Raw genomic sequence first — 19,522 nt, 5'->3', positions numbered from 1 at the left:
TTTAGATTTTAAAATTTTGTTTACTTCTTTTAACTTACTACTTTTGTTCCGACCTAAAATATAAACTTGAAGTAATTGCGCAAAATTACGATGCTATTCTAAACTGCTTAAGTTTTACTATTTTATATCATCTTCTAAACTATGATTTTATTTTAAATTGTCTCTAAACTCTAAAACATTCTATGAGTCCTCAAATTATCAATACCATTTCATTATTTATTTGACAAGCGGATTTTTTTAGACTTCTGTTAATGAGTTAACGGGAGAGACTAAAACCGAACATATTATGCAATGTACAAAATTTCTTTTAAAGCATTTACTTAGTTTTGTTTGTCGGATATATATTGAAATTACACACGGGATAAAATTCTTTGAACATATAAAAATGGTTTATAAAATATAAATAGTGTTTAGGAAATCATTGAATAAGAATCCATCAAGTGACTTGGGGTTAAATGAAGTGTTGTTCTTCTTTAAGTTTTTGGGCTCGAGCAACTGTGTCTACAATGTATGTGTACGTTGTCAATGATTAAGAAAAATTATGAACAAATACTATCTTATAGTCACTTTAATGAAATATTAAGCATAGCATATTAATAAACATGGATAAGGAAAATGTAAGGTTTTAAAGATCAATATATACTCATTGCTTCCCTAAAAAATGTGCAATCCTCATTTCTTTTTTGTTTCCATTGCATTTTATGGGAAAAAAAGAAGCTCCTAAATTACAAAAATATGAAAAGAAATTATTGTACATGTTTTGGGTGATAACCATAGTAAGATAAATATCTATTTTTTCAATCCCGTTTGCAAATCGGTTGTCGGCTTATACCCGAGTTCTCTTCGGGCTAAACTAATGTTGGCATGAGTAAACGGAACGTCGCCGTTTACAGGGATATCTACAATCTTCTTTTTGGCTTCCACCTTCAAATGTTTCTCCAAAATACTCACCAGCGTCGGAACCTTAACCGGCGATGTATTCCCCAAGTTAAAATTTCTATACGGTGCCGGGCCCCGTTTCTTCCCACCCGACCCGGTACTTTCACCGGATGTATCCAACGATCTCAAACAACCTTTCACGATATCATCAACGTAAGTAAAATCTCATGCCAAATCTGCCTTATTCTTTCCTCTATATACTGTGATTGTCTTCCCTTGCAGAATGTTTCTCGTGAACGAGAAATACGCCATATCGGGTCTTCCCCATGGTCCATAAACCGTAAAAAATATTAACAATGTGATGGATTTTGAAAACCGGACCGGACCGGCCGGTTCAACCGGGAACCGTTGTCTAGTCCGGTTGAATCTACACCGGTTGAACCGCTACTAGTGAACCGGCCAGAACCGCTGAACCGTTCGAACCGGACCGATTGAAAACTAGAAAAACCGCCAATTTTGTTTTTTTTTAAATAAAAAAAAACTCAAACGACGTCGTTTGTTAAACGAGCCAAGTCGAACTAGAGTATTGCTGAGCTCGATTCGAACTTGAAAACTTTAAAATAAAGCTCAACTCGACTCAAACTCACGAGTTAAAAATTATCAAGTTCAACTTAAACTCGAAATATAATATTGAAACTTGAACTCAAAAAGGCTTGAACTCAAAAAAAATTAGAAGCTCGATTGAAGCCTAAAATTCGAGCTTGATTGAAGTGAAAGAATAGTTCACTCAATGCTCACCAAAAGGTTCTATGATTTTGAATGTCAAATTACCTCTATTATTTATAGAAGTTAGTTGTGATGTTCTTTTATGTTTCTTAGTCATGTGAGATTGTTTTGTTCTCATATTTTTACTCTTTAGACTTTTGGGACGCTCTTCTATGTTTCTTAACCATGTGGGATTGTTTTTAAAAAAAATTAAACCAAACAATATCATTTTGTTATGATTTTTTTAGCCCTAAATTTATTTTTTAATTATAGTTATATAATTATATTTATTATTTAATATGTTTTACCTTAAATATTATGTTGTAGTTAATTTTAATAATTTTGTTTCACTTGATTTTATGGTTTTTAACTTATATATGTTATGACTTGCTTTGAATATGACTTGTGATATAAAAAATTATTTTTTATTAAATATTTTTGGTATTTTTATTTAATTTTTTAAATAATTATGATGTCGTCCGATTCTTCCGACCGGTCGGACCGATTCGACCGGTTGAACCAGTGAACCGGTAGCATGACCGGTCCGGTCTGAAAACCATGGTCATGTGATTATAACTGTGGATAATTTCTCCGCCTGCCTTTTTCGTTGCGGCGTATAAGCTAGCCGGCCGGTCAGTTCGGTCTGATTCCGAGAAAGGGACATGTTCGTTTAACCCGTAAACTGAACTTGAAGATGCCCATACAACAGCCGGCTGGGGATCAGCCGATTTGCAAATTTCAAGAAGTGTAACGAGGGCACCTATGTTGCTGTGAACGTAAGAGTTAGGGTTTTCCATGGCGTATCTGACTTCGGCTTGAGCCGCCAAATGCAAGACGTGAGTAAAAGCTACCACGTCGAAAAGCTTAGCCAATACACCGACGTCATTCAAATCGCCTTCCACGAAGAAAATGCCTTGTCTGTTGAGCAGCGATTGCCGGGCTTTTTTCAACGAAGGATCGTAATAGTTATTGAAGTTGTCGAGCCCTACGACGCCGTCTCCACGTTTCTTGAGGGCAAGGGAAACGTGGGAGCCGATAAAGCCCGCAGCTCCGGTCAGCAGAACGGACATTCCACCGGGGCGTTGGATCTGAGCGGAGTTACGGATTTGTTTCTCCCATTGGATTCCACCCCAGGAAGCGGTGAAATAATGGTTACCGGAGTCAACTAAACTCTGTAAGCTCGAATACGACGCCGTCAATGCGATCAAGAAAAGCGCCCATAAAAACATGGTGCTGGTGGAAGCGAAGCAGCGTTGGAATTGACGGTTCATATTATGGACTCTCTCGATCTTGAACTTCCCAGGTGTCGATGGGAACAACGCATCTTCCAAGGATGGCATATTTTGCTATAATTCTCTAATTCCCAACTTTATTTTTTTTAAATGATTTTCTCAGAAAATGGATATTCTTTCTGGGAATTACGGGATGTGCAGAGAAGGAGAAAAATGGTTAATCATAATTGGGAAATGAGGGAAAATAAATAAGAAAATCAGAAGAAAATGCGAGGAGCTAGCTTTAATTGTTCCTGGACCTGTCAATAGAGGAGACAAAAGGTTATATATAGAGGGTTATTGGTTACCCTCAAATCAAACATGTAGGTGTCGACGCTTTTGGTTTTGGTTCCCTTCCTTTTAACCATCACCTCCATTAGGTTAAAATTTGCTCACAAATAATATTAATAAAGTATACAAATGGTCCCCAATTATAGGATGATGTTTTATTGAGTCTTGCGACTATTAAAAGTTATAAAATGGTTATTCTACTATAAGATGTTGTTTTGTTTAGTCTCCGATTATTAAAAGTTACAAAATTGTCATTTGACTATTCATATGTTCCAAACCCGTCATTTTCTGTTAAAAAATTGAGGACAATCTAAGTTAGATGTTAACATACTGGCTGAGATACAATAAAAATTATCTCATAATCTCAAACGACTAACATATCTCAGTCAACATGTTAACGTCTAACTCAGATGACCGTTAATCTTTTAACGGAGAATGAGGAGTTTGGAAAATAATGAATAGTCAGATGACCATTGAGTAATTTTTTAATAGTCGAAGGATTCAACAAAGCAACTCCCTGTAGCGGAGGGACCATTTTGTAACTTTTAATAGTCATGGAATTCAACAAAGCAATATGCTGTCGAGAGACCATTTGTGTACTTTACCCTATAATTTATTTGATATAATTAAAATTTTATTATATACGTCAGTAATAATATTACACTTATATTATAAATAAATACTTAAAATATATTATTTTTATTTAAACACCTAAAGTATTTTTTTTATCAAAGTAAGTATTTAAAGTTATCATTTTAATCAAAATATTTACCTAAAGTATTCAATATATTTAGCTAAATTCTAAAAAGTTAACACATGACGTTGATGAAAGAATGCATTTGATACTTAAACTAAAAGGATAGTATACTTTAGGTACCTATTGTAATTGAAAAATACTCTATATATCTATTTTGATTATAATAATTATTTCAGATACTTATTTTAACAAAATAAATACTTTATGTAATTAGATAAAAAAAAAGATTATTTTCTTTTAAGTATTTATTTGTATTATAAACAATAATATTATTTGAATATTATTCGTTGATACTACCTTAATTTAATTCTTGTACGTGTAAATAAGAGAATTTTGCATTATATTTGTAATTGAGATATGGTTCAAGATTTAGGATTAATAAAGAGTTTTACAAAGTTTAAGACGTTTATACTATTAACCCTACAAGTTACTATGACTTATGAGATATCTAATGACCCATTACCTTTATATTTTATTAATTTTAATCTTTACTATATGTCACACACTTACAGTTTTGGCTAGTGCAATGTACGTCCTTAAACACTTCAGAAAGATTCTTGGTCGATTGTACACCTTAGTAAACTTAAAATTACTAAACGAAAGGGTTTAATTTAATGTAGTAGCGAAAAGAACTTTGAAAGGAAATGACTCACAAAGACAAGACAAGACAAGTGAATTGAGTGAATGCTCTGTGTATTCCTCAAAACATAAGTGATTACAAATGATGTGGGGATGTCTTTATTTATAGTTGAATTTACATACAATAGACGGTTAAGATGAAATTACATCAACGACTAAGATGAGCTCAAATCTCTTAATCTAAGGAAAGTCAATCAATCATCGTCTAATTATATCAATTCAGTCAATTATTTCCTTTAATTGAAGATCACCTTGGATATGGAAAGATTCTTCCACAATCCTCTTATATATATAATAATTGGTTTCTGATTTATCAATCATTAATCCAGATCGAGTACTACATTTGCCCTCCCCACCTAATTTGCTCTCTTTGATATGATGTTTCTTGCCTTTTCTACAAAGTTAATGTGAACGGGCTCACTAGAATTTTTCAAGGATCGAGTTAAATCTGATGGTTTGGACAAGTTCAATATAACGTGCAAAACCTCTGATACAGATTTTAGCATATATGTATGAGATCCTAAATTGCAGGTGTGACGTATAAATGACATATCAATATATTCTTCCTTGGAGATATATATTTAAATGAATTAAATTTATTATTTTTCTTATTTTACCTATAATGTAAACTAGATTCTTGTAATCATTTTTATTTTTTTAATTCCTATCATATTCTAGAAGGACGCTAAAACTAATGTAATATGGTTGATTATTAATATTTTAAAGTGAAAAATTTTAAAAATGACTTAAGAAAAATCAGATCATATGTCATTTTTTTGAAAATGTGAAAGAAATTTTGTTGACCAAGAAAATAAATTACAAAGACTAATCTATTTTCCACTAACTAAATATTAGAAAATAAAAAAAATGCAATCGTACCCTAAAAATAAGATATTGAAAAGAAAGCAAGGCGTTGACTACATTGCTCTGGAAACTTAAGAGAAGGCTAGCAATTAAAACAAAATTATTTGACCAAAATAAAACCCTAAGGATCAAAAGAAAATGAATAAATTTTTGGTGCATCTCTCTCTGCTCTAAGATGTACAGTGGAGTTCCCACATTGTTGCAAGGAATAAAGCCATATGACAAGCCATAAGAAACACCGCCATGGAAACTAAAAATATCCCAAGTTTCGACCATTTGCTTTGCAATGCCTTGATGTAACCTTCTTTACAGCTTCGGCAATTGTAGCATAAAACGTCCCTTTCGTTATTCCATGCATCACAATCGCCATTGCCCCATGAATCCGTATCATTGTCATTTTTCTGCCAGAAAGTAGCATTCACATATTGCATGTGGCACTCTTCCGGTGGTATGCAACATCCCGACTTTACAAGAAAAAGAACACGTTAATACATGATAATTAGCGTTAATTATGTTAGCTAAATTAAGTGAAATTGATTATGTACCTCGACAGATGATAATTTCTTCTTATCGAAATCGTATGAATTGACCGGCACCGACGAGGCGGCTAAATCTTGGCAGACATGAACGCCATAAATGCAACCTTTGATGTTGTTCCAAATACTTTCGTCGTCGACTTTCATCTCGAACCACAATGGCGTCGCTGGGATCTTCCGTGATTCCAAGCTGTTAGCTCCGATGAGGGCGAGGCCGACGGTGAACATCAAAGTCAATGGTACGATGACGACGATGATCCCCACCATGGGCAACCGGGTTCTCAAGAAGAGAGCGGCGTTGCAAATCAAGAACACGAAGATCAACCCGATGCTGATCGCGATCTGCAAACGGGGCAACTTGAAAAGCCACTCGCAGTCGTAGCTTTTCATGTACAGCAACCAGGTGACGGAGGCAAGAATCGGAAGAGACAAAATGAAGGACCCCAAAGATAAGATGCTGGTCACGTGTTTCACTCGTAAAAGCTTGAAGATGTTCTTCTTGGAACCCTGAGCAGGTTTGTTGTCTTCAGTATCCGCCATTGGTGTAGGGTTAGCTTCATCCGCCATTGAAGACTAGAAAGGAAAGATAGAGACTGGGGTTAAATATTGTTTCACACACACTAGAGCTAAGCTAGTACAGTAGTGTTTAGTGCATGACAAAGTATCTAGCCCTGATATGTTTTTTATGGGGATAGTCCAGTTTTTACCAAGTCTCCTCCTTTTTTACGCTTAACCAACGGATTTCGTTGGAGAGAAAACAGAAAGGATTTGAGATATTGTAGGGAAAAGTTAAAGAATCTGTTTTCTTTGACATTCATATTCACACACTAATACATGTAATATTTACATTTACTTTTTTATTTACCTAAATAATACTACTACATGTCGAGTTTTGAATAATTTAAAGAGGTTCAATATACACTTTCTTCCACAAATTAAATTTGTATCACTAATGTACGAATATCATATTAATTAAAATTTTAATACAATATATTTTCAAAATCCAATGAGCTAATAGTATCTTCGAGGATGGATCGAGGGACAGGTGGGTAGTCACCTCCTGAAATCTTTAAATTTTTCTAAATTTTATATATACTTTTAATGTATTTTTTTTGTTGATAGTTTAATCTCGTCCTTTTAAAATTTTATAACTTTGCTTCCCAATATCATTTTATAAATCTACCGTGCGTCCGTACCATATAATGTTTAATTGGAGTGTTATTCATTTATTTATATATACGTATAATAGTTAGTAATGAATTAATTTTTTTGAGAATATTTAACTATTTATATGACCTGGATCAAACAAAAAGAATATATAAATATAACTTATTTTAAATAAATATTATTTTTTAATTAAAATTTTATTTATTTTTTTAACTTCTAGTTTTGTACTAACTTTTTTGCAAACTATTTAAAACTCACGTTATAATTAATGTAATAATTAATTTTTTTCGTATATTATTACTATTGTATTAAAATACATGACATGTGTTGAAATGTTAGTGCTTTAAATAATATTAAAGTATAGCGAAGTCTATTGTTAAATTACGAAAGCATATGAAATGAAAGATATGAACCTTATTAAATATAAAATTTCAAATATTTGAAGTCATTTAAAAAAGTTGCAAGTACCCGATTTAAAATTTTCGCCTTTTGTACGTGTTATATCTGTGGAGAAGATCTATCAGAAGCTATCAAGTCTCCATTAACAAAGATTCTTAAAAGGCTTTATCCACTCTATAGAGCTTTCAGAAGTTTATCGAAGACATCACACCACCTCCGGGACTATCTCTGCAGGATCGCTCTATGAATCTCATACTTCTCTGTTATTGGTGTGACATTTGACAGAGCCAAATTTGACATTAATAAACCTAAGACTATGAAGCCCATACTTCGACACTACTGCTTGCATTTACCAATGGCTAGCGAAATTGTTTATAAGGCAAAATCTAAAACTATTAAAGCCTCGGAATTGAAAACAGAGAACAAAATAATAATACTCAAATAGTCTCTTATCATAAGAGAAGAATAGACCAACAAAGAAAATAATGGAACTTTGGTTCGTTCGGGTTAATGACAAAAATTGGAGAGAAATGGGAGGTGGAGGAGGAAGGAAAAGAGAGAAAATGAAGAAAAGAAACATAGTTTTTATTTAGATCAAAACATCGGTTGGTCTAAATTTGATTTTTTTAAAGATCTAAAACTATATTGTTCTGGTATAAGTTGCCACGTAATAACACCATTAATTATTTAATGGTGGAGTGACGAAAAAATTCTAATGTATAAAGTTCAATGATTAAATAAAAATAAATAAAAATATAGTGAGTGAAATCAGAGAAAAAATAAAATTCAGTGAGTAAATTTATAATTTACCCTTTATATTTTTTCTTCTAATAAATCATTTGTATTTCCCAATGTTCAATATTTAATGAAGTCGGAATCTTTTATTCAAAGAAAAATATTATTGAAAACTTAAATGGTGGAGTGTTGCATGGAAAAGGGTAGGGAGAAGGCAGGCATGCATGTAAGCAAGCATGCGCCACTCTTTAATAACCCTCGCATTTTCTCCTGAACTCAACATCCATCTCTTCAAGTAACGATTTATTCAACATGGTACTACAACCCAGATTCCTTGTCTCTATGAAAAAATATTTCTAAGATAATCAATACACCCAAGGTGATAATTTTAATATTATATTTATAGTAATCTTTTTATACGAAAGCAAAAGCTAAATACCCGAAGATCTTAAGAGTGTATATGAAGGGGATATCATGTATGTATGTATAGATGTAATGATTGAAAGGAAAGACTCGCATGTGGAGACCATGTGGGAGGGAGAAGAGATGGGTAGGGGGCTTAAGTGCTTAGTTTCTTTTCTTCATTGCCTTTTCCTTTTAAAACTTTTGTTTGATAATGTGTGTGTATAAATATAGCTAGAAGAGAGGGAGGAGTTCATGAAATGATGAGTCCAATTTTGGTTTTTTCTGTTTTTATTCATAGTGAGTTACAAATGTCTGATCTAGATTACATACAATTAAGATTTAAGGGATCTACCAACGACCGATTAGTTTAGTAGGATGAGACATTAAATTCTTTAAGTAAAATCATGTGTTTGAATTCTAATATTATAACCGTAACAAATTGGATTGAAAGTGTCGCTCTTATAATCGGCATTTGCAGTATTCGATCTAAATTAGTCATCATAGATCGAATATTAGTGGTTAGACGAAAATAATTAAGGGATCTTTTTATAGTTTTCATTATGCAGTAAAATTTCCAATAATAATAACCAAAAAAAGGGTTTAAATAAATATATCCCCTAGGTTTATGGGGTGGGCCATGAATGCCATGTGCTTGCATGTGCTTTGTCTTTCCCTCATAGGCCCACCACTTGTTTTCCTTTGAGCAAATAAATGAAAGTTTATGTACATCCCTCCCTCCATCTCTTGGATTCTGATTCACTTTCTTGGATCTGATTTCACTCTCTGAAACTCAGTTTCTGATGCTTCTCTCAGCTCAAGAGTAATTTTATTTTTAAACTACTTTCTCTTTTTTTTCTATTTCCATAGAAGAAACTCAAGCAAGGTAAGTTCTGGCTTTAGTTTACAACTGGTATTTTAGTAGTTTTAACATTATGTAACACCTAAACTAAAGCTTAAGTAGTACTTTATGCTAACAATCTTGGTCCCTTGCACTTAGTTTTTATGGTGCCTGCAAATGCCACTGTCTTCTTTGAAACCCAAGCTCCACTTTATTTTACCCTTAATGGGATTTGTTTTCCATTTTAGTTCGATATACAAGCACCTAGAGAAACTGGATAATTTCTTTTGTTTCTTTGCAGGATGCGTCCTCATAGCTCACTGAAGCAAGAGTTTCTCAAGAAATGGATAATGGGTCTCCAAAGATGTAGCTTTTCAAAGAAGAACATGAGCATCTTGGAGAGAAAAAAGGCCATAAAGTTTTCAGCTGATATAGCCATGGCGTCTGCTAGGAACGGCACCACTTGTTGGAGTCGTTCCCTCATTTCCAACGCTTCCAAAGAAGGTTCCGACATTCACGTAGTGGAACAAATATTGGGTTCGGAATCTGACAGGCCAGCCGTGGAGAACAAGGTGCCGACGAGACGGGCATCGGTGTGCAAGAAGATCGTGAAAAGGAGTTGCCGAATACGAAGAAGAAGAAGAAGAAGAAAATGTGTAGCGTCAGCCCCAAGCTCCATTGCGAAACATCTGGTGAGGAAAAGAAGAGAGGTTTTGAAAAGTCTAATACCAGGAGGGGAATTTATGAATGAAATCTGTTTGATTGAGGAAACTCTAGACTATATTACATCTCTCAGAGTTCAAGTTGATGTAATGCGAAGTCTTGCCAGTGCTTCAGTAAGAGCTAGTGAGTGAACCATAATTATAAGAGCATCAATGGTGAACTGTCATTTGCTTTTCTTTTTCAGTACATCTTTATTTCCCTTCTTCTTTTGTTTTCTGTTTGGACCCGTTTGTCTAAATCAAAGGAAAATGGAAGCTGGAAAAGCTGAAGCATCCATTTACAGACGATCCATATATGTGTATGTCAATCAAGGGTTTCATTCCAAACTTTGATCAACACTTATTATATTTCTAGGGATTCATTTGCTCTTATTAGTATCATAAGTGTAAATTACAAACAATAACATTTTAGATAGATATTCAATCGATTGATGTTTGGGGAGAGAAGGGGTGCATACTATGATTGAAATTAAGCTTGTCTATTATTACTGAGTGTCATGAATATGGTTTGATGTTTTGGTATTAGTTTATCCTGCTCTACTCAGGGGTAGTGCCAATGCATGCTGGGGCAACAAAAGAATCTTGGCCACAAAAATATACAAGTACAATCTCTTGATGGTAAAATTACATTTTGACCCTTCAAATTTTAATTCAATTTTTGTCACACAGATATATAAAAGTACAGTAGGGCTCGGAAAATCACTCCAAAACATCTCTAAATACTTGTTTTGACGTCGTTTAATTTCATTTTGAACATCTTTTAACATCAAATCGTCACCAAAGTCATTAAAACATGCTTAGCACTCAAAAGGCACTCAAAAGACCAAGCCTGCCATATGCCAACATACAAAGTATCACATTATAACATCCAAGAAACATTTCGGAGTTCAACATGTACTATCTTATTAAAAATCACTAAAGAAATCACATTGCTTATAGCTTCCACCAACTTCCCCCTTTCCTTTGGCAAAGAGAGTTCTCTAAACTCTTTCTTTTCACGCCCAAATTCTAGTGAATTAAATGAGGTTCAATATATTTTTCACCAATTGTTAATTTTCATATTTAGTTCTCTAAGCTTCTTTCTCAACTCAAAACCTCTCTATCCATGCACACTTAGTTAAATTCAAACTCGATTTGATTCAGATTTACACCAACGAAACTAGTCATGCACACTAATTAATCAATCCATAGCTTAAATCAATTTTCGAATTTGACTCAGAAATTTAAATCTTTATAGATTAAGCAAACACATAATAACTTAATGAGAGCGACGAAACCAACTTAAATATTCCATCAACTGACCAATTAAATGATTATCTAAATTTTAAACCCACACTTAATATATAATTTTAAAAGGTTTAATTCAACAACAAATATTTAAAATATACCATTTTCGTTACACTTAATTATTATTTTTAATCAAGAATCTTAACTATTATAATACATATGCTTTAATTCAGCAATAAACTGTGAAAACAGGAATACCTAGGGATGGGCATGAGATCCGAACCCGACGGATTCCGACCCGACATGATTTGATTGGGTCGGGTTTTATAAAAGAAATTTGGGTTCGGCGTCGGGTCGGATCGGATTCGGTTTTAGGGTGAAAAATATCCGATCAGATCCGATTCAAAAAATATATAATTTTACCTTATATATTTAAGAATAATTATAATAATACCCCTCTATATATTATTTTTTTCAATTAAATCACTGTTTTTATTGAATAAAAATAATATTTTTTTTATTATTTCGGGTCGGGTCGGATCATGTTCAAATTTTATCTCAAAAAATCGGATCGAATTTGGATAGGTGGAGGGTATATATTTTTCAGGTCGGGTCAAGTCGAATGAATGATGTAAAATTTTCAGGTTGGGTCGGATTGTCCGAAACCCGTCCCATGGCCATCTCTAGGAATACCATGATTTGATTGATGTCCACCTTAATTTTATCTATGTTTCCAATGGAACCCAACTTATCAACAATGAGAGACCACTTTTTTCACTAATAACTCCAAAATCAAAGTGATCGACAAAAGTTTACCAAAAAGAACGTGCTTTGAGAAGAAAAAATAGGTGTCATGCTTGACTTATAATTGTTTGATGTACTTCGAATTTAATCTAATGTCATGCATGATAATTACATTATTTGCGGGTTTATATTTTAATAATTTAAAATGATTACAACGTAAAATTTGTTAATAATTTTATTTAGTAATTGATAATGTATATCTCCTACAAACGTAACTGTTTAAATCTAATATTTTAAGGGAGACTAACAATATTTTTAACCACCGAGATCACTCAATGAGTTTATTTATAGATATATTTTTATAACCTTAACACTAATTAAATTAGAGATAAATATTTAACTTATATTAATTTTAATTGAATATATAATATGATATATTTTATAAGGAAAAGTTTAAAACGATTGTTATACGTTAAAATTTATCACTAATTTTATAAGGTAAAATTTATAAATAATTATTAAATTACATTAAAATGATTTTTTTGGAAACTAATATTTTAAAAGTTACATAATGATTAGTGACCATGAGATAAAACTGCATAATACTTTTTTTGGACACGTCTTTCAAAAGTTGCATAACGGTTAGTGACATGAGTTAATATTGCATAATATTTTTTTTGACACTAATCTTTCAAAAGTTACATATTGGTTAGCGATCATGAGTTACATAATGATTTTTTTGTTTGTTAATATTGTCATGTCATCAACTTAACGAGGTTTAAGGTGTAGAGAGTCATTTTGTTATAAATCAATAATGTTAGTGATTATTTTATTTTATTATTATTATTATCTTGAAACTTTAATAAAGAAAATGAAAATTTATTTAAATATTTGTGATTATTTATGTAGTTTATCAGTTTTGTTTTTAAATAAGAGATAAAGTTGAATGCAATGAAGTGTAGATGAAATGGTAGGTTGTTCTGTTGCAAGTTGGCCTACTCGGCTCGACTGTCTACGTTCTTTGAACCCGAAGCCCATAACGGAAGCCTTTATGTTCATCTGCTTTGATTTGCCGGTTCCTTGCTGTTTGAAGTGCTATAGCTTAGGCTCTGTAAAAAAGTCTGAAATCCTACATCCATTCTGTCTCTTGCCGGTGGGTGGGTTGGATTTACATTATCCACTTCACCTTTCCTTAGATCCTCAAAATGGGAGAAAAATATATGCAATCAGTGACCACTTTAGTCATTATTATTTTTTTAGAGTATTTTGATTTTTAATATTTTATTTTAAAATAAAAAGACTCATATTTTAGAATATTGTTCGTTTATTGACTAATAAATTTTATCTATGGAATGACTTTTTTATGTTCAAATGAAACGTTGAAGATTAAAATAATATAAAAAAAATAAGAGTCAAAATAATTATTTAATTAAATATTATATATATTTTGTGTTATTATGTCTTCTAAAATATACTCTACAATTCTACATGTTCTGCCCTTTTACAGTTGAAAATGACGTTTTAGATAGGGATGGACTAAAGGACTGATCACAACGCTTGCTCCTTTTGAAAATTTTAATTCTCATATAATTAGATATTTAATATGTGTTTTTTTATTGATGATATGTTTTCGTTGTCTCTAAAATTTTATAAATTTATTGTCATAAAATTTTATAAATTTGCTCTTTCAATATAAAATTCCGCATATATCTTTATTATTGTAACCTTAAATTTGGGATGAGAGTGGATAAGATACATGAAATTTTTATAATATTCAATCTGTATAATTGTTTTAAAATGTGAAGCAGTTTATGATATTAGAATTCACAACAGCGGGAGAATGAGTTGATAGAGATGAATGGGGCAGGTGCAGCAAAGGTTTGATTAGGTGGTTGGTTGGTGAATAATATGTGGCTAAACCCTCACTTTTTGCGGTGGAAAACGAATCCCAAGTATTCCACAACATGAGAAAAGAAGTAAAGGAAACACTGATGCCGACAAGCTACGCATAATGTGGTCCTGCCTGCCCATACACTGGAGCTCTCATGGTGATGATCTTTTTGTTCCTAACCACTTTGAATTCCCTTTATGACCATATTTTTATGGTCGATTTCTTCGTTTCTGATCGTCTTTTTTATGGATTCCCCCCCCCCTCTTTAGCCTGTTTTGTGGGTTTGGATTAGGTGAGGTCTGTCTTTTTTTTTTCTCTTTTTGTATAGTTTGGGTCTTAATAGAGTCGTGTGGTCGAGGATATTAAAAGATTAATCAATTTTGTATTTCTTATGGTTGTCCTTTTCCGGCAATTTTCCCAATAAATCATTGGTGATCGGTATATTTATTGATCTAACACTGATCAGATTATATTTTCTGATCTAACACCCGTAACAGTAAAGCGCGCCTCCTGAACCGCACTATACGCTGATTTGGCGCCACGTGGGTATAGCGCGCCCCTGCCCCGCGATATACGGTGATCTGGCGCCACGTGGGTATAGCGCGCCCCTGATCTGCGCTATACCTGAGTATCTAACACGTGGGGTATAGCACGATGCAGGGGGCGCGCTATACCCCTAAATTCACGTCTCCATCCTCAATCACTTTTATCATACCAAATTCTCTCAAATTCTCTAAATTTCTCTCAAATACTCTATCTTTCTAAGATATATTTTATAATATTTTTACTATTATGTATTTACTTTATTTAATATTTTACTAATATAATTCTTTTGCAGATATATAATGGAAGGCAGTCTACTTTACTCGGATGGAAATCATATATCTCTACACTTTGTTGATACGGTAACATTTTAACGTTTTAATTTAATTTAAATTATTAATAATATTTAGTTGATTTATTTAATGCATGATTATTAGATTAAGAATTAAATATCTCGACACTTTGCTGATACAATAACATTTTAACGTTTTAATTTAATTTAAATTATTAGTAATAATTAGTTGATTTATTTAATGTATGATTATTAGATTATGAATTAAATATCTCGACACTTTGTTGATACGGTAACATTTTAACGTTTTAATTTAATTTAAATTATTAGTAATAATTAGTTGATTTATTTAATGCATGATTATTATATTAAGAATTAATTTTTGTAATTATTTATTTTTAGGAGAAGAACCGTGTATTAGATCCTTTTATTAGGAATCTTAAGTTAGTGATACCCAGTCGTGTCTTGCCGTATTTAGTAGAGGCTGGATTTGGTTACATAGGTAGATATCAGGGTCACTGTAAGATAGAGCCAGACCTGATTTCTGCCTTAGTAGAGCGGTGGAAGCTGGAGACCCACAGATTCCATCTTCCGTGCGGAGAGTGCACGATCACGCTTGAGGATGTTTCTATGCACATGGGGCTTCCGGTGGATGGAGATGTGATATCGGGGATAGCTTCTGGTTCTTGGACTACTTTATGTCGGGATAGTCTAGGACGTGTCCCGGAAAATTTTATCAGAGGTAGGATACCGTTAAATTGGTTAGATGTCAATTTTCAGGAGTTGAGCGCATATGCCTCTGAGGATGAGGTTAAGATGTATGCACGAGCATGCATACTGCAGTTGATAGGAGGGTTGTTGATGCCAGACAAATCGCGCAACCTAGTTCACTGCATGTAGTTGCAACATCTTAGCGACTTTTGTCTCGCCGGATCATTCAGTTGGGGCTCGGCTGTTTTGGCTTTGCTGTACATGGAGATGTGTGGAGCTACTGACTACAGACGTAATGCTATTGGCGGATGTCTCTTGCTGCTGCAGTCTTGGGCATGGTATCGATTGCCCTTTTATGTCCTATTGTGAAGAACCCATTCGTATTTCCACTACTTCTGAGGTAATTATAAAACTGATTTTATATATTAATAATTTTATACAGCGTAAAACAAATTTTTTTCCTTGAATAGGTGGTCTACTGATAGGAAAAATCATCAGGAGCTACCTGATGATTTATAAAAAATTAGGGTGTTAATCGATCAGAAGGCTGGCACACAGGTATGAATTTTAATGTTTAAAAATCGATTTTAGATTATAGTTATATAATTAGATTATTATTTTGATAAAAAATTATATATTATTTGTTTTAGTTTGAATTGGTGTCATATTCTACTGATGATGTGAGGGCGGTGATCCTACCTGAGTTGAGGGGTCCATCAGATGTTTGGATGGCGATGATCCCTCTGATCTGTTATGCGACCGTCGAGTGGCATTCCACTGATCGCGTGCTCCGGCATTTTGGTTGTTTTCAACCAATTCCGGAAGCACCTCGCAATATGGACGAGTTGCATAACTTAGATAGACGTGGCAAGACAGATACATATTGGCTGGTGAGGCATCATGGGTGGGTCGTGTTGTGGGAGGATCGACATCGGCGCCTTCGCCGTAGAGAGCCCATTTTTTATGACCTCTTGATGTATGTTGAGGATTATTATGAGTGGTTCAACGGTAACGGGAAACCTTTTCTACTTTCCGAGGATGCACGATGGCAGACCTTTCCACGACGTCGACAAAGACGTTCACCGACACAGCACCTTCGTCCCCCGACTCGTAGACGGAGAGCATGTGCTTCTGGTTCATCCTCAGTTGCACCAGCAAGACCTTCCCAGTAATCACCGCAACCATATATGATACCGCCATCGCCTTTCCATTACCAGATGACGCTCCTTCACCTGGTTTTATGACCCCGCCACCGTCACAGATGACCCCTCCTGGAGGCTATTATAGGTCTATATTTGCAGATCCGACTTGGGGTTCATATACTGGATATTTAGCGAGTTCAGCCTCATCACCCATGGCCGCAGCACAGACACCTCCTGTACAGTTTTCACACTCAGCGATGTTTGGGTTTTCCCAGTTTTTGCAGGCCGGTGGGATAGTCAGTCATACACCTCTAGGGTCCTTATTTTATGGATGTGCTTCATCGTCATCAGCTCCTCATCAACCTAATGTACCTGCTCAGGATGACGACGATGACGATGACGATGGTGACGACGATGACGACGACGACGATGATAGCGAGGAGTCAGAACCAGTGATACGAAGAAATCCTCCTTGAGACCGATAGCCACCGCCCTGCGAAACACATTCGCGACGCAAGCATCGATAGATTTTTTTATTATATTTGTATTTACTTTATTTTGTTTAATTGTAATTTTTTATTATTTCTCATTTAATACTTACTTTATTTTGTTAAATTTGTTGGACTTTTTTTAATATATTTCAGTTAATTTTGTTTATTACCATTTAACATCAGTTATTGTAATTTGGTTATCATTTACCATTTAATTCTTATTGTAAGTTTGTTATATTTAAATACCAAATTGTTATTAGTTTGATAAAATTTAATGATTGTGTTAGTTTTTTTAATCTTCATCAGCGATTATCGAATGACATTAACTTGAAGTAAATGCAAATTAAAATACAAAAATTATTATTTGATAAACAAATACATCATTTCCTCATCAATTGTTACTTGATGACAACAGAAGTGGACATGTTTTTCTAGTGTGTCCTGGGTTTCTACAATGGCCACATCTTCTGTCTTGTCTAGATCTTTCTCGGATATCCATATCATAATGAATTCGATTGGATTTTGGACGACCATGCTCCCTCAATAAACTCGGATTTGGTACAATCGGAAGCCAATCTTGAACCTCATCAGGGTCTTTGTCATTATCTATGGGGGGAAACTCAAATTCGTATACCTTAAAAACTTCAGATAGTATGTATACGGGATCCACAAAATGGTTATAGTCTTGATGTGTATGCGAGCAAACTGCTATCACATGAGAGCATGGATACTTCAGAGATTGAAAAAACCCGTAGTCGCACGTTCTGTCCCTTAGATTTACTCTTAACGACACAGCTTCAATCCCTTGAAGAGGTTGCGATAACTCTGTGACACGAAACATTTCATGCCTTCTTGAGAAGCTTGTTACAGACATTCAATTTGATGCAACAATTTTTTTCTGTAGATCTGCAACTAATCTAGGGTGATAGTCATGATCGCCTTGCATCAAGGTTTGAGCTTGTCCCCCGAGCTTCGCAAAAAGCTCCCCCAAACGAAAATATGTAGTTTTTACCAAAGCCGCTACAGGTAAGTGACGTGCACCTTTTAAGGTTGAATTGATTGCCTCAGCCAAGTTGGTCGTCATGTGTCCATATCGATATCCACCATCATATGCGTTCGTCCACATTTCTTTATCGATGAGGCTGATGTAATCGTATCCTTCCTCGTTCTTCACCCGCAAATCTTGAAGCATTGATTCAAACGTTCGAGGAAGTAGTTCGTAACCTGATCAAAAAATGTATAACTTACTAACTTGCTTTATTTGCAAAATTAAAATGATCAAAAAATGTATAACTTACTAACTTGCTTTCACTTACCCATGCGCACAATTAATTGACGCTCATCATTCTTCTTGTACCTTCCATGATAGTTCGCAGCAATGTGTCGGAGACAATACTTATGTTGGACAAAGGGTGGTTGCCACATTGGACCCAAAGACTCCATTGTTGCTTTGATCCCAGCTCCGCGATCTGAAATGACACAGATTTTTTCCCTCGTGATAACATGTGCACGTAAATTTCGGAGGAAAAAAGCCCAAGAATATGTATCTTCTCCTTTGACAAGAGCAAAAGCAACTGGTAGAATGTTTCGATTGCCATCTTGGACAACTGCCAATAATAAAACTTTCTTGTATTTTCCATACAAGAAAGTCCCGTCGATCTGGACCACAGGCTTGCATTATTTGACAGTATTAACGCACTGTGGGTAACTCCAAAAAACCCGGTAGAATTGGCATCGATCGCGAAGAACTCGATCATTATGGTATGCATAGGAGGTTTCGAAGTCCACAATTATCCCAAGATTCAACGTCCGCACCAGCCTAAACCAACCTGGAAGTTCGTTGTAAGATGCTTCTCATTCGTCATGAAGTTTGAGAATAGCATTTTGTTTTGCCAACCAAGCTTTTTTATAGGAGACGGTGTACCCATACTGCGATAGCTGAAATCAACACTGCAACAACTATATGAGAACTTTCTTTTACTATGGGCATGATGGCTTGGCATATCACTTCAGAGTCCAAGCTGGGATGATATTGGTTCCCCTCCAGCACAACATGTGTGAGGACCGTTGTATACTTTTAGTTCCCATATGTTGTTTTTCCTCTTCATTTTCGATACGCGAACCATCCAATTGCATCTGTTTTCGCGTCGGGCACAATAGCATACATATTTTTCAGTCGTCGATCGGTTGACTCTGGACTGAACAGAATTACG

The 19,522-nt window shown here is 34.3% G+C and overlaps 2 protein-coding genes and 1 pseudogene across 3 annotated transcripts; 1 reads left to right on the top strand and 2 right to left on the bottom strand.

Annotated features, from left to right (window-relative positions):
- Positions 1 to 746: 746 nt before the first annotated feature.
- Positions 747 to 3,032, bottom strand: LOC120149749 (annotated as a pseudogene).
- Positions 3,033 to 5,616: 2,584 nt separating this feature from the next.
- LOC120149601 (tetraspanin-15-like) lies at positions 5,617 to 6,638 on the bottom strand. The gene is made up of 2 exons (XM_039162330.1): positions 6,012 to 6,638; positions 5,617 to 5,930 (listed from the first exon to the last, which is right to left on the bottom strand). The coding sequence occupies exons 1-2, from the start codon at positions 6,567 to 6,569 to the stop codon at positions 5,637 to 5,639; spliced, it is 852 nt and encodes a 283-aa protein (XP_039018261.1). The 5' UTR covers positions 6,570 to 6,638; the 3' UTR covers positions 5,617 to 5,636.
- Positions 6,639 to 9,429: 2,791 nt separating this feature from the next.
- LOC120149646 (transcription factor IBH1-like 1) lies at positions 9,430 to 10,554 on the top strand. 2 transcript variants are annotated; one of them, XM_039162378.1, is made up of 2 exons: positions 9,430 to 9,591; positions 9,848 to 10,554. In XM_039162378.1, the coding sequence occupies exon 2, from the start codon at positions 9,849 to 9,851 to the stop codon at positions 10,398 to 10,400; it is 552 nt and encodes a 183-aa protein (XP_039018309.1). In that variant the 5' UTR covers positions 9,430 to 9,591; position 9,848; the 3' UTR covers positions 10,401 to 10,554. The 2 variants fall into 2 exon arrangements, with proteins under 2 accessions (XP_039018309.1, XP_039018308.1); XM_039162377.1 differs by lacking the exon at positions 9,430 to 9,591 and adding an exon at positions 9,638 to 9,749.
- The last annotated feature ends 8,968 nt before the right edge of the window (positions 10,555 to 19,522 follow it).

This window comes from Hibiscus syriacus, unplaced genomic scaffold (genome assembly GCF_006381635.1).
Source record: "Hibiscus syriacus cultivar Baekdansim isolate YM2019G1 unplaced genomic scaffold, ASM638163v2 tig00111008_pilon, whole genome shotgun sequence".
Classification (NCBI taxonomy): Eukaryota; Viridiplantae; Streptophyta; class Magnoliopsida; order Malvales; family Malvaceae; genus Hibiscus; species Hibiscus syriacus.
The sequence above is the reverse complement of the archived record's forward strand: the minus strand, read 5'-3'. Positions and strand labels throughout refer to the sequence as shown.